Raw genomic sequence first — 15340 nt, 5'->3', positions numbered from 1 at the left:
CATCATCGGGCCGAGAGCCCAATTAGGGTTTTTAATTTTCTATGTGTGCAAATGTACGCCTCCATTAATTTTATGTTTGGGCCAGTGATTTAACCTGTTATTCTTTCCACGAAGGCCCAGTAGTTTGGGTAATATATACCCCTGTGTATAAATTGTTAGGTTGGGCCTAGAGAGGCCGGAAGGTGTTAGATTTTGTGTAATATTGCCTTGAGTAGGCGGTAAGAAATTGGGAGCACAGTCTCCTTGGTTAATGTTGGGGAGCATATAAGCTCTTTCCTGAGATTGTGAATTTTCTGTAATAGTGAGGGGCGCCTCTGGAAGGCTATAGATTTGTAACCTTTGGAGCAAGGTATTCTTGAATTTGGGAGATTTTTGTCCTTGTCTAAATAATACCACTTTTGCGAAATTGTAAATATGTAAACTAGGGGCTTGAAGCCCAAAACTGTTAAATTCCCTGTTCTGGGGTTCTCTATTTTAATATCCAAATTTGTCATTGTTATTTCACTAAGTGAAAAATTGTTAAGTTTGTTTTTTGAAAAGCACCTTCTTTCACCTCTTTCTGCAATCCACAAAAATCTGGTAACACTACAGATAGTCATACATTTTGTGAGTAACCACTTTTTAGGAATGCATACTGTATCATGTTATACAAATACAGTATAATTGTCCTGAATGGTATACTTTCTCGACATTGAGGTTGGATGGGTTCCTTGTCAGAGAAATGCTCTTTCACTCTTTCTTTTTGCAGACTATATTCCCTGAATTCTTCTTTTGTTCAATGATATTAACATAATAGTTCTATTACAGAGAACAATGCTATTCACATTCCATTGGCAAGTTATTTGATATGGTAATAGTAAATTTTAGCTTACATTGTATTTCAATCAAATATTTCCCTTTTCAATTACAGGAATCTCTCTCTGATACCACCAGTACCTTCTATCAGACATGAGAGAGGAAGTTGGATTTTCAGAGGATAGGATGTTTATATAATAAACAGAACATACTTTCACTTAGAAATAAAATTTCACTGTTTTATTTTATAATTAAAGCTCTAAAATGTACGTTATTAACATTGCAACAAACCTCAGCAATAGCTGATATAAATTTCTTACGTGAAGATATTAAATTTACTTCTGTATGATAAGATTAATTCCAAAATCAAAGAATATAACAAAGGGAGACCTAAGTAAATTAATGATGTTACCTTCTTAAACAGTGCACCTCTAAGTATGTAAATATTGGACCACACTTCCAACAGTAATTAAAAATTAATCCAAGAAAGTTCCACAAAAATTACTAATAGAAAAAATCTAAAACATTACAATTTTTTTCAATTATCTTTTCACAATCAGAAGATTTATTTTTAAAATGAGGTATTTTCTCTGGTGACCAAATCATAAGAATTATTTCATTAAAATCACTGATACATATCAGTATACAGCCATATTTATTACTGGAGCACAGTTATATTTATGAATTTACTAAACTTCACTTTACCCAAATGCCTTCCTTTTAAATGAAGTAAAGTTCATACCAATGCACCTTTCTACACAAGTAAAATCTCTCTCAGGTATACAGAGTTTATTCAAGGAGTACGAAGTTACTACAATCTGTTTGTGCAATATGATGACCCTTACATCCTTTCTGTGCTCAATTGCAACTGTAGTACATAATGTACATAGCTAAAGGATTCCACCCCTGTAAGAATTTCCATCATTTTTGGAGTCAATATCTCAATTGAATTCCTGTACAGATTTAAGCTTTATTCAGATACAGTTAAATCTGGTAATACTGGCCTTGACTATAAGATTTTTTTGGTAATAAATTTATAAAGGCTGACTCTGGCTACAGTTACAGAATTTCTTATATATTGAGATAAAGTATAACAAATTCCTTCAAAAAAGGTTTCACAATCTTAATTTTGCCTTTGCACAGCACATGTCTGCCTGGAGGGATTTTGTGTAAGTTTAAAAATTATACCATGAAGTTTGTGAACAGTAACTAACAGCAGCTGTTGAACATGAGTTACTAATGATGGAATGAAATAAAAGCAAAAATCCAGAACAACAAAATGGCTGTTATTGCATGCACTTTGTAAATGGATCATAGTTTGCAAGAAAAGTTCAAAATAAAATCTTTTTAATATGGCTTTGAAATAATGGCAGCACATGGCTTAAAAGCTGGCTTTTTTTTTAAATTTATTTTTTAATCCTGCATGTTTTGTAGTACACTAAAACTACTAGTTAAAATTCCTGTCAGATGATTTAGTCTTCATTTAAATACATTACAGTATTTCTAGGAACAGAACTGCTATGAACATTGCTTAATCTCAGGATTTTCCCCTTTAAATTGCCCTCTGAAGAAGGTTATCCTAGTAAACACTGCACAGTATTCATCACAAAATAGAAAAATCATGATCAATATTTTGCAACAAACACCACAGCAATGAATAAGGACATCAGAATCAAGCCTTGTTACTTGCAAATTTACAAAATTATATCTATATAAGTAAAATTATAATTTTACTGCCATGACCTTAATTAAGGCACAGCCCCAGCATTTGCTTGGTGTGAAAATGGGAAATCACGGAAAACCATCTTCAGGCCTGACGGCAGTGGGGCATAGAAAATTTCATCCAATGGAGTAGTATTTGGAAACATGCCCATAAAGCTGGCTGCATTTCCTCCCTTGATAGCAATTCTGTTGACAAGAATCTCTAGGAAGTCCATATAATTGACTGCCAATATCTGAAATAAGATCTTTAGTCTCCTGACACCATATCTCCATAGTATTGACTGCAAATACCACAAAGGTGTGGACATGGCCAATTCTGTTGCAAAATCAGCAACCTTGCAAATATGAGGCAGATGAGATGGTGCTAATGAATCACACGTGACACCCCAAAGAGAGATTTGCCCTTGTTCCATGGGACAAGTCAGACCACAACGCACTTTCCATCTGTATGGCTAATGCCAATCGGTTCCAGGATAAAAAAAAGACATCAACAGATATAAAAGCTCTTCTGATGATGTCATTAATTGAAGAATGTCCTGAAAATAGCCCAGCATTCTTATGGCAGCTGTAAGTGTGATGGCTGTTAACGAAAACGAAATGGCGTATGGCTTTTAGTGCCGGGAGTGTCCAAGGACAAGTTCAGCTCGCCAAATGCAGGTCTTTTGATTTGACGCCTGTAGGCGACCTGCATGTCATGATGATGAAATGATGATGAAGACGACACATGCAGTACACCCAGCCCCCATGCCAGCGAAATTAACCAATTATGGTTAAAATTTCCGACCTTGCCGGGGATCGAACCCGGGACCACTGTGACAAAAGGCCATCACGCCAACCATTTAGCCATGGAGCCGGACACGGCTGTAACAGTCTACATCAACTCCCCGTATGAATCACTTGCAACTAAGACATAAATGAAATGCGACTTTAAATGATTATCCTTAGGTGTGTCCACACTGGACAATGGAAAAATGTTAAACCACGAGCCTACATCCTTTTCCTGAAGAGCTAGATGCCATGCTCAATCAATGTCTGATGGCCATTGACATTGGTTGTACATCCCATCAACTATTTTTACGGTTTTAGGAGACTCCAGGGTGTCAGAATTTTGTCCCACAGGAGTTCTTATACATGCACTAAATCTACTGACATGAGGCCAGCATATCTGAACAACTTCAAATACCACTGGACTGAGCCAGGATCGAACCTGCCAACTTGGAGTTGGAAGAACACCACTTTACCATCTGAGTTACTCCCAACTTCTTTGTAAATTCAGGAATGTTGGAGGGTTCATATTATTGGACATGGCATACCAATATCATCTTGCATCAGACAAATGACATACCTTAACATTATCACCACAATCAGAGAGCAGAGACTTGATATAATTGGATACAAATAACACCAGAAAGACACGTACTCACCATCATGTACTTATGCCAACAACATCCAAGTCATACCCCAATGTTTCCTGTCACAAAAGTGGAGGAGAAAAATAATTCTCTTCTCGCATCCCTCCCTTACCCTCTGTATGGATATAGCATTTACTGCTGAGTAAATGGTCAAACCTCACCTTATCAGACTCTACTGTAGCAAGCATGAAATTGTTCATAAAGATTTCTCGCTGGTCATTCAACCCTGCATTTGTTTCTCCTGATAACCTGGCTGTGTGATCCGAGCATGCCTTTACTGCCTCTGCTAGACAGCCCCTGTCTTTTTATAAAAGAGGTTAGAAATTAGCAAACTATTAATGCATTATATTCACTCATTATGCCTTTGCTGGCAGGACCTAGTGTTTACAGTGCACTATGTCTTCTGGTATGGGCTACAGCAATTTTGTTACTTTCATTGATCTGTCTCTGTCTTATCCTTGGCTTTGACTATATGAAAGTGACTGAGATATGAACGATGCTACTAATGCCATTCCTTCTGCAGCCAGTCCCTGCTATGAATGGTGTGAAAATGTTGCTCACAGGGTCGGTTGGTGCATGTATTTCAGTGGGCTTGGCAGACTGATATGTAATAGCAACTTCTGGCTTGGTGAGGAAAGCAACAGGAAACTACCTCATTCCTCATTTCCCTAGTACGCCTCTTCAGTGATGCCTAGGCCATCTATGACAGCTGATGGCAGAGCTGTTGAGGATCCAACCAGCTTTAGGGCTGAAGACTGAACATACATACATTCACTCATTGATTTCAAGGTTGCAACATAGGTAAAAGGAAAACCTAACATCAGTGACATTGGGACTCTAAGCCAACTGCGACAACCAATCTCAGAGTAGATTCATATGTGACTGGTGTTTCATTTTTATTACATTATTTTAAATTTGGCTCTACAGTGCACTCCCGATAATTCGTGGTAATTAATGCACGTACTTCCGCAAATTATCGAAAACCACAAATTATCCGCAGTCATTTGTAAGCCTGGTAAAAACAAAACCATAGGTTAAAATAATGAAATGTAGTTTATGAACAAGCAGAGGTTTTGTACTGTACGATACACTAGCGAAAAATTACAAAATGCCATGTGGATTATGCCAACATTCGTATCTAACAAAAAAAAAAATATCGGTCATCACTTTTTGTTTCTTAGACAATTGTTCACTTTTTCTAATTTTGGATTGTACATTTCTCAAGAAAACAAAATCTGAAAATGAAAATTCATCTCTATGTTCTATGTAAGAGATAAGTGTGTCTATAGAGACACTAGCTTGGCTGTGGAAAACTTTCGGAGTTTCCGTTGCATCACTCCTGCACTAGACATCATCTAAATCTCCGTCTTCCTCACCAACCATCAAATTCCGTACAATATCCTTCTCACCTTCATGCCTGAAACCATAATAGCAATCCAAAATTAGAAAAAGTGAACAATTGTCTAAGAAACAAAAAGTGATGACCGATTTTTTTTTTTTTTTGTTAGATACGAATGTTGGCATAATCCACATGGCATTTTGTAATTTTTCACTAGTGTATCTTACAATACAATGTGAAGTGTTATAATTATTTTCTGCTTGTTCATAAAATTCATTTCATTATTTTAATGTCTAACCACTCAATAATGTCCCTTTCTTCTGCATCTTGGCATTTATCCAGGTTTTTCAGTAATGATATCATCGTTGCGAGACTACGCTGCCCATTCAAAATATCATCGTCACTGAAGCCGGTAAGTGCTTGCTCTTCACCTAGAACAGATTTCCATGATCATGCGAGTGTAGTAGCGGTAATTTTGTCCCATGATTTATTGACTGCATGAAGAGTATCCAACAAACTGAAGTCCTTCCACAATGTTGGAATATCAAAGCCTTCCTCAACCAATTGCTGTAACAGAGCTGACCTGTAGTTCTTCTTTAAAGCAGCAATAACGCCTTGGTCCATAGGTTGGAGAATAGAAGTTACATTAGGGGGAAGGTATTTCACATAAATATCACCTTCTTTAACTTCACTTTCGTGTGGATGAGAGCACTGCTTTGATTGGCAGTGACTGCTTAATTAGGTAGGCCGTCACTTGTTTCACAAAATGATTGTGAAACCAGTCCTTAAATATCTGTGTCCATCCACGCTGCCTTTTGATGGTAGTACTGCAAAGGTACATTCTCTCGTTTAAAACAACGGGGTTTTCTGGATTTCCCTATCGCTAATAATTTTAATTTATGATCACTACTTGCGTTAGCACACGCCATAATGGTTATTCTTTCCTTGGATGTTTTGCGGCCTGGGGCTTGCTGTTCTTGTTGCATCACTAATGTTCGGGACAGTAAACATTTCCAATACAACCCTGTTTCATCTGCATTGTAAAGATGTCTTAGGTCAAGCTGTTCTTTTTCAATGAATGATTGAAATTCCTGTGCGAACTTTTCAGCAGCACCCGTGTCTGCGCTGAGACGCTCTTCGTGAATAGTAATTTCTCGTATTCCATAGTGTTTCTTAAACCATGTAAGCCAGCCAGAAGATGCTCTAAAATCGCCTTCTGAGCCAGAAGCATCGTGAAAATGTTTTGCTTGCTCAGCACACATTGGGCCGGACACAGGGATACCTTCTGCTCGTTTTTGATTAAACCACCATATGATGGCTTCGTCTAGATTTGCACAGTCCGATGTTCTCATTGATTTCTGGGATGATGAACGATCACAATTAGCAGATACGAGTAAATACGGCATTATCCACCATCTACCCCAGGGTGAGCAGATGTCCAGCTTTTGGAGGACAAGCCTTCCTTCTCTGTCCTGCAGAGATTTTAAAATATGGCAAAATATCTGGCATTTAAAAATATATCACTATTGAAACCTGAACTTTCATGACATGCTATTTCTTGACCTACATTGGAAAAAATTCATTTTTTATATATTTAGGTTGGTAATCTTGCCCCCAGACCCATTTCTACTGCAAATGTTGGCTGTCCTGTTAAAAGTTGTTACCAGTTTAGAAACCACAGGAAGTTACATATTTTTTTTTTTTTTTTTTTTTTTTTTTTTTTTTTTTTTTTTTTTTTTTTTTTCCTCTCATGCTTTTGTAGTGTCTTGTATTTGGTGTTAGTTACAGGTCATGTTAAATACAAGATATAAATTCAGCAATCATTTGAGGGCTAAGTATCCAAGTTTTGTTAAAGGTCAGACTGACCAAAAAGTGTGAGAGCCACTGAAACACAAAAACAATAATTTGATAACTCTTTTTTTACTTACATTTTCTGTTGTTGTCTGAAAATTAACAATGACATGTTGAAGTCCTTTAATTAGTTTGTATGTTCCAATTACTCACAAAAATGGAAGTACCAAGGTAATTGCATTCTTTTATACGTACAATAATTCACATGAACATTTTTTCTCAGATAAATAGCACCAAAATACTGCAATAGACTTCAAAAGCCATATTTTCAAACATAAAAAGGTGTTTTTAAAATGCATTTGGAGGTTTTGGAATTATTTGCTGTTCTCCTTTTCAGTAAACTGTCATTCTTTTCCCACAATTTTGTCATCCTTATCTAAAAAGCTCCGACTGCTTTAATTATAAGTCATGCTCCTGCATAAAAAAGCATGGTAAACTGAAAATTATTTTGGAACAGCAGCTTCCATACAGTGTGAGTACTACAACTTATCTTCAGCACAATGTCACAAGCTACCAGACTGCTTACACAGTAACAGATATATTTGCAAATTCTTAGTAAAATGTGTGTATATATATATATATATATATATATTGTCCACCTGTTCAATACAATAAAATATTACCACTTAAATTAAATGGCCTGTCTAAACATTATGTCTAAAGGACATGTTTTGATGTGTTAAGGTCATCTTCAGCTTGATATACAAGAAATAAGACACACACAAACTAATAAAACTAATAACAGCATTTAATTTAAGTGGTAATATTTTACTGTATTGATCATATGGATAATACATGTAGATTCTTAGAAAGAATTTTTAAATATATTTAAGTCAATACAGAATTGTATATGTAGTAACATGTAGTAACAAATGAGGTTAATTCATTATATTTTTGGTAATTCTCCCTTGTTCACAAATACTGTTAATTTGAAAGGTAAGTTCACAGAATTACAATGATTAAAAGTATAGAGAAGTAAAACAAGCTTTGTCACGACTTAAAAACAAGATTCCCACTTGGATTATCTGCTTCAATGACCATCAGTGTGAACTTGGTGATAATAATATGAGGAGGACCTCTGTCTCTTCCAGTAGAGTACACTGAGGATGATGGAAATGAAGAGCAAGAACGCCAGGAAAACTGAAATGGAGAGAGCTGCAACCAAACAATAAAATATACATACTGAACAAAGCAACAGTCAACAAATTTCCTTCATTATATACACATAGCCAGTATTATTTCTTTACGATTTCTAGTAGGGCAGATTTTAAATTATGTTATTATATCTCATTGTGTTGAACACAACAGTAATAAATTATGATGCAAAAAAGAATTATAATCATGAAAGGAAACAATATAGAGCAAGACAATTATCCAAAACTCATTCAGATTTAACTCTTTCGCTGCGCTATTTTTAGGCTTCGATCACATTGGAGGCACGCTTGTGCATGTAATTTGTTGGTGCGCACGTGCGCAAGTGTGCACATATAAACAAAATCTGCAGGAAAGCGACAGAAACAAGTGGTGACTTGCCCATCGCTGCTCACACTGCCCGCCACAAGCAAGTGCACGCTTGCGCAAGCTTGATCCGACTCCACTTCGAAACAAAAATATTTGTTTTGTAGTTGCAAGCGTGCGTGATCTCAGTTTATTTCTGACCATCGAGGCTTCTCTTCAGGTGACACACACTTTCGGAAATGAGATTGCTTCCTTATTCTAGGTGTGATTTTGTCCAGTATATAGTAGAAAGTGCCTGGTATCATTCTGAAGTATTCATAAAACTTATCAGGCTGTCTAAGCAATCGCAGAATATTCGTGCATACTCTCCATCTTCCTCTCTGTCCAAAAAATACTCGTTTACCCACTCTTCCCTGATTTCCTGCTCATCCAAAAATAAAAACTTTAAAACACCATTTTAAAAACAATGTTCTCATCGCCTAACATCTCCATTTCAACTGACCTGTTTATAATAATTAACTTGCACCTGCTTGCACTTAGTGTGAGCACATTGCTGTTCATGCAAGCTTGCGCATGCGTGCGCCACCAAATTACTTGCACAAGTGTGCCTCCAATGTGATTGAAGTCTTAAACAGAACAATTACAGAAAAATGAAATTTTTTTCGTATTTTCCAAATTAACTGAAATTTAATTTTTGTTAAAGGTTAGCGACATTCAACACCATTGCACCATTTTTAACTCAACTTTGGCAAACTAGCAGTGACATTTGACCTTGAAACACACATTACTGTGATACATCTCCGAACATGGAACTGGACACATTGCAGGCTGCCCTGGGTAATTCTTACAAAAAAATACTGTCTGTTTTTTCTTGCACAGTCCCTTTCCTTTCTCTGAACATTTTGCTGGCAATAAGGAACAAACAACACAAATAGGTTTGTGACTCTTGTCCTGCTGCTCCAAGAAAGTGCGTCTCCGTCAGGCGCGCTTGAGGTATGTATGAAGGTCTTCCTCATTTCATCGGCGGACTGCGCTGATACTCTCGTAGAAGTCCGATTATGACAGAATTTCTGAAGTCAGGAGCACTAATTGCCCTTCTTTGAAGCTTATTGTACAATATTCTTCCTCTCATTAGTGAAGTTTCAATGACATCACTAATATCCCGCTAGTCCGAAACAAAATGAAGATATTCCTTGTTGGCACTTTCTTCCAAACAATCACTATGCACATCATCACTTGTTTCATTGTCCAAATTTACTGAACAGACTGAATCAGAATCGGCCATTAAAAGATTGAAGATTTCGTCACTGTCATTACTAATGTTTTTCCGCTCACTCATAGCTGCTGAGTGAAGCCTGCTATCGGCCGGACAGCTGACAGGAATGTGGCGGGCGGGCGGGTGAAAGATAACAAGTAAACATAGGTCCAGTATTCGCGGCAACGTTTTCAAACAATGCTTAGTACATAGTCATTACATGACTACAGTTGTATTATTAAATGCGCCTTTATTAAAGAAGCGCGTGGAAAATATAGCAGAAAGTACCAAGTCGACAAAAGTCGATTTCCGCAGCAAATGCTATAGGGAAGTAAGTCGACAAAAGTTGACTTCCGCAGCGAAAGAGTTAATAAACATTACATGGACCATATATGCTTTTGACATAGGAACCTATCAGGAATCTCAGAAGATAATTCCTGCACCATGCACGGCAGAGTATACAGTCCTGTGTAATCCGAACAATACTTTTATAAATTTCACAATAGTTGGCAACAGTTTTACACGTTGTTCATTCTTATATCTGGCACTCTCGAGGTACTATGTGTGTGTGATACTTGTAATATAATCTTCAGCCTGGATTCTGTTCTATTGCTATACAAAATCATTTATGAACCTTAAAAGACTCTCTTGTCTTTGTTGTTGAAATAATTTATTATTAGCAACTACTTTCCCTCCTTTTTGAGTGTGTCTGTTGGTCTAGACTGTTTTCATTCACTAACTTCTCTTCAGTACTGCTCCCATTTTTGCAGGATAGAGACTCACTGCAGAAAGGAGGGGGTGATTTACCATAGGTGAAGAAAAGTGAATGCATGCTATTGCAAGCACCTACAAGAGAGTTGGTAGGTCAAACCAGCAGATTGCTGCAAAATTAGGGATTTCTGAATTTGGCATTCACTCTGCTTTGAAGTGAAGACAAAAGACAGGCACTCACAAAGATTGAGTATGTAGTGGACATTAGGATCTTAACTCTTATAGGTGCAATATAAAGGCTGACTCTACATTCCTACCTGTTGCAGTAAGTCCTACATTCAGTATAACTCAATACTAATTTAACTTTGTTTGTACTAATTTTATACATACCTTCAATCTATCACCTAATGTATAAACTCTGCAGAGCTTAAGGAAGAAGCCCCTGTTGTCAAACTTAGCTATTTCATGGAAATATAAAAATGACGAACGTATGTTGGTAGCATGATCATAACAGCTGTGTTTACATTCTGTAGTTAACGATCTCTGTTAGACAATATGTGTATATGTTTTGAGTTATATTTGTGATTTTGACAATTTTACTCTGAAATCATGTATGAGAACGATATATGGAGGTGTATAGAGGAACAGAGTGGTGGTGGTGGTGGTGGTGGTGGTGATTAATGTAAATTAGATGACATGAATTTCATGATTTGTCGAGTGAAAATGATGGTGTACCGAGTGAAGGGAGTTTTGATTTTTTTTTTTTTTTTTTTTTTTTTTTTACAAGTTGCTTTACATTGTAACGACAGATAGGTCTTATAGCGATGATGGGATAGGAAAGGGCGAGGAGTGGGAAATAGGCGACTATGGTCTTTAATAAGGTATAGCCCCAGCATTTGCCTGGTGTGAAAATGGGAAACCACAGTAAACCATCTTCAGGACTGCTGAGATATGAAAAGTAAATGTAAAAATCAAATAACTGATCCCAGCACATCACACAGAGATTGATACGAAAGAAAAGCAGCAGAATTCTAATGCTAGAGGTGGAGCTACAGGGATGTTATTAATGCTGCTGTTGATTCTGAGGTGAGTGATGAGAGTGATATAGATTATGATGGCGGTGCTAAGCCTACCACAGCTACAACCAAAGACAGTGTGTATAAAAAAATGTGACTTACCATGACAAAGAGCTACCAAGACTGATTTATTCAATGGGGCAAAAAATCCTAGGCCACAGACCCCTGCAAACTGTGTCATCCCACTGCAGTATTTCATGCTTTTCTTTACTTCAGCACTTTTTTTTTTTTTTTTTTTTAATTGTTGCTGAAACTAATGTACATGCTAGGGTACAAATTGGCATCAAAACTTTAAGTTCTCCATCTGACATGATTGGGTAGATGTGGAACAGGAAAAAATGTTAGCATTCCTATAAATCATCATCATCATCATTTTGGGAATAACTCATTTAGGCCTACCTGATATAAAGGATAATTTGGCAAAGGACTTTATATCAAGAGTACAGTTTTATCAGTGAAGTGATGACACAGAAACTATTTGTTCAACTGTACATTGCTACCCCCTTACCTCTTACACACATAGATTTCCAAGTTTCAAACTCGCAGCTACGCTGTCCTTCTCGGAATTCAGTCACGGATGACTTCGGCATTTCTGATGGTGGAGGGAAATTAGTCAATCACATGAAGTTTTTAACTCATCCTCCAACATCCACACTGCATTTGTGTGTGCATTTTCAGCTCTCAAGAATGCAATACAGACATTACAATGCTGGAGGATGACTTCCCATGCAGCTCAAATTAAATTTAGCTCTCTGACTTTTCCCCCCTCAATACAACATACTGTTGGGAATATCAACTGGTAAAAAAAAATAAGCTCTATAGCAGAACTTTCAATAATCATGTCTGTACCCTCTAAAAAGGCCGATGGTAACTGGGTCAAAACAGATTTTGTCTTTAAACGTTACTCCCAAATATTTAATGGTATCTTCAGTTCCTTTAACTTTATATAAGATCGGTGATTCTAGAAGAGGTTCTTCTGTATAGCTAACCTTGAGTTATATTAATTAAAGATGTCTTCGCCATGTTCAAGTCAAGCCCAATTTGCTGAAGTTGAGACATAGCAGTCATGACTAACTCCAGTGCAGCATCCATCGAATTTCCAATAACTGCTATGTCATCTCCAAAGGCAGCTACTGATAATTAGTCTAGGTCAGGTGAAATTTCAAAACCAAATGATTTTTCTCTGATGAATCTCTGAGGATAAAATTAACTGATAGGTTGAAAAGAATTGGAGAAAGAGGAGATCCCTTAAAAAAATGCCTCTTCTAAGCTCAATACACTCAGATACCTGTCTCAAGGCATGAATCCTGGTAGTGTTTCCCCTGGAAAAACTCTTGACTATCCCACAAAGGCTTGTTGGTATAAGCTGATTATCAAGACATTTATGTAAATGATCAAAACCAACATTATCAGAAGCCTGTGTAACATCGAATATTACTATTGTAACTTAGTTCTTATTCTGCTTTGCTCTTCTTAAACATCCATTAATCAGAAAAATGTTAATGTATGTGCCTGGTTGTTTGACAAATCCCTTGTGACTCACTTTGTTCTTTTTTTTGTTGCTACTAGCTTTGTGTCGCACCGACAAAGATAGGTCTTATGGCGACGATGGGATAGGAAAAGTCTAGAAGTTGGAAGGAAGCGGCCGTGGCCTTAATTAAGGTACAGGCCCAGCATTTGTCTGTTGTCTGGGAAATCATGGAAAACCATCTTCAGGGCTGCTGACAGTGGGATTCAAACCCACTATCTCCGGGATGCAAGCTCACAGCCGCACGCCCCTAACCGCATGGCCAACTCGCCCGGTGACTCTCACTAAAGATTATAAACTCCCTCACTTTGGAATCCAGAACTCTCTCACAAATCACTGAAAACACAGGAATTGGCTGCCAGTTAGGACAGCTTTTATTGCCTTAGCCTTTGTAGATTAGTACGGTTTTTGCTTCTCGGGTCCCATCCAGAATCACATTCCATTTACGAAGGTGGTTTGAAAAGTCCGTGCAAAGTCCGAGAGATGGCACCACTGGTGCGTATCGAGGTCATGTTTAGTTAGTAACATCTCTTGAATGAACACACACCAAGTTTCAGCCATATTGGTCGATTTCTTTGTGTTTGGCATTTGTGTGAATCAAGGAAGTCAAGTGATTTTCAAGGAATGGACGAAAAATAATTTCGTGTGGTGATTAAACATTACTTTATGAAAGGCAAAACGTCTCAGGAAACTAAAGAGAAGCTTGATAAACATTATGGTGACTCTGCACCTTTGATTAGAACAGTTTATAAGTGGTTTCAAAATTTCCGGACTGGCCATATGGGCACAAGTGACGCTGAACGTTCTGGACAGCCTGTGGAGGTTACGAATCCAGAAATCATTGATCAAATCCATGATATGGTGATGGATAACAGAAGAGTTAAGGTGCGTGAGATTGCTAGTGCTGTGGGCATTTCGACTGAATGGGTACATAATATTCTGCATAAACATTTGGACATGAGAAAGCTATCTGCAAGATGGGTGCCGCGATTGCTCACGCTTGACCAAAAACAGAATCATGTGAAGGTGTTGCAAGGATGGTTTACAGCTGTTCCAGAAGAATCCGGAGGATTTTAAGTGTCGTTTCGTCACTGTGGATGAAACATGGATACATTACTATACTCCTGAGACCAAACAACAATCTAAACAATGGGTTACCAAGGGGGAATCTGTACCAAAAAAGGCGAAGGACGTTCCTTCGGCCAGAAAGGTTATGGCGACTATCTTTTGGGATTCGGAAGGGATAATCCTCATCGACTATCTGGAAAAGGTTAAAACTATTACAGGTGTATATTATTCATCGTTATTGGACCATTTGAAAACCGAGCTGTAAGAATAATGCACGCGATTGGCCCACAAGAAAGTCCTTTTCCATCACGACAGCGCACCAGCACACACCTCAGCAGTTGTGGTCGCAAAATTAATGGAAATAGGATTCCAACTCGTTTCACATCCCCCCTATTCTCCAGACTTGGCTCCCTTGGACTACTATTTTTTTTTTTTTGCTAGGGGCTTTACGTCGCACCGACACAGATAGGTCTTATGGCGATGATGGGATAGGAAAGGCCTAGGAGTTGGAAGGAAGCGGCCGTGGCCTTAATTAAGGTACAGCCCCAGCATTTGCCTGGTGTGAAAATGGGAACCCACGGAAAACCATCTTCAGGGCTGCCGATAGTGGGATTCGAACCTACTATCTCCCGGATGCAAGCTCACAGCCCCGCGCCTCTACGCGCACGGCCAACTCGCCCGGTGGACTACTATTTGTTCCCAATTTGAAGAAATGGCTAGCGGGACAAAGATTTTATTCAAATGAGGGGGTGATTGCAAACACTAATGGATATTTTGCAGACTTGGACAAATCCTATTATTCGGAAGGGATCAACAAACTAGAACATCATTGGACGAAGTGTATAAGCCTAAAAGGAGACTGTGTAAAAAATAAAAAAAGGTATACCCCAAACACGTAAGTAGTTTTTATTTTTGCACGGACTATTCAAACGCCCCTCGTAATCATTACCTTCATTAAAGCAGTAATGACTTTAGAACTCTGCATTAATTTCAGTGTTTGTATTAAAATTTTATCTGGCCCTGGGGATGAGTCTGACTTTGTCTTAGTTAAGGATATTTCAATGTCTTCAACTGATACATCAAATCTTCGATTAAGGTCGTCCTGCTCTATGCTAGATCCAGTAG

At 37.8% G+C, this 15340-nt stretch overlaps 1 protein-coding gene across 2 annotated transcripts in view; it reads right to left on the bottom strand.

The window, feature by feature from the left end:
- Window positions 1-1004: 1004 nt before the first annotated feature.
- Acph-1 (Acid phosphatase 1) overlaps window positions 1005-15340 on the bottom strand; it is a 261970-nt gene continuing 247634 nt past the window's right edge. For both annotated transcript variants that reach the window (XM_068226254.1, XM_067141277.2), the window contains one exon: window positions 1005-8274. In XM_068226254.1, the coding sequence (XP_068082355.1) occupies window positions 8150-8274 (125 nt within the window). In that variant the 3' untranslated portion in view covers window positions 1005-8149. The remainder of the gene's footprint in view (window positions 8275-15340) is intronic.

This window comes from Anabrus simplex, chromosome 2, assembly GCF_040414725.1.
Source record: "Anabrus simplex isolate iqAnaSimp1 chromosome 2, ASM4041472v1, whole genome shotgun sequence".
NCBI lineage: Eukaryota > Metazoa > Arthropoda > Insecta > Orthoptera > Tettigoniidae > Anabrus > Anabrus simplex.
Note: the sequence above shows the minus strand (reverse complement) of the source record. Positions and strands in the feature narration are given on the sequence as shown.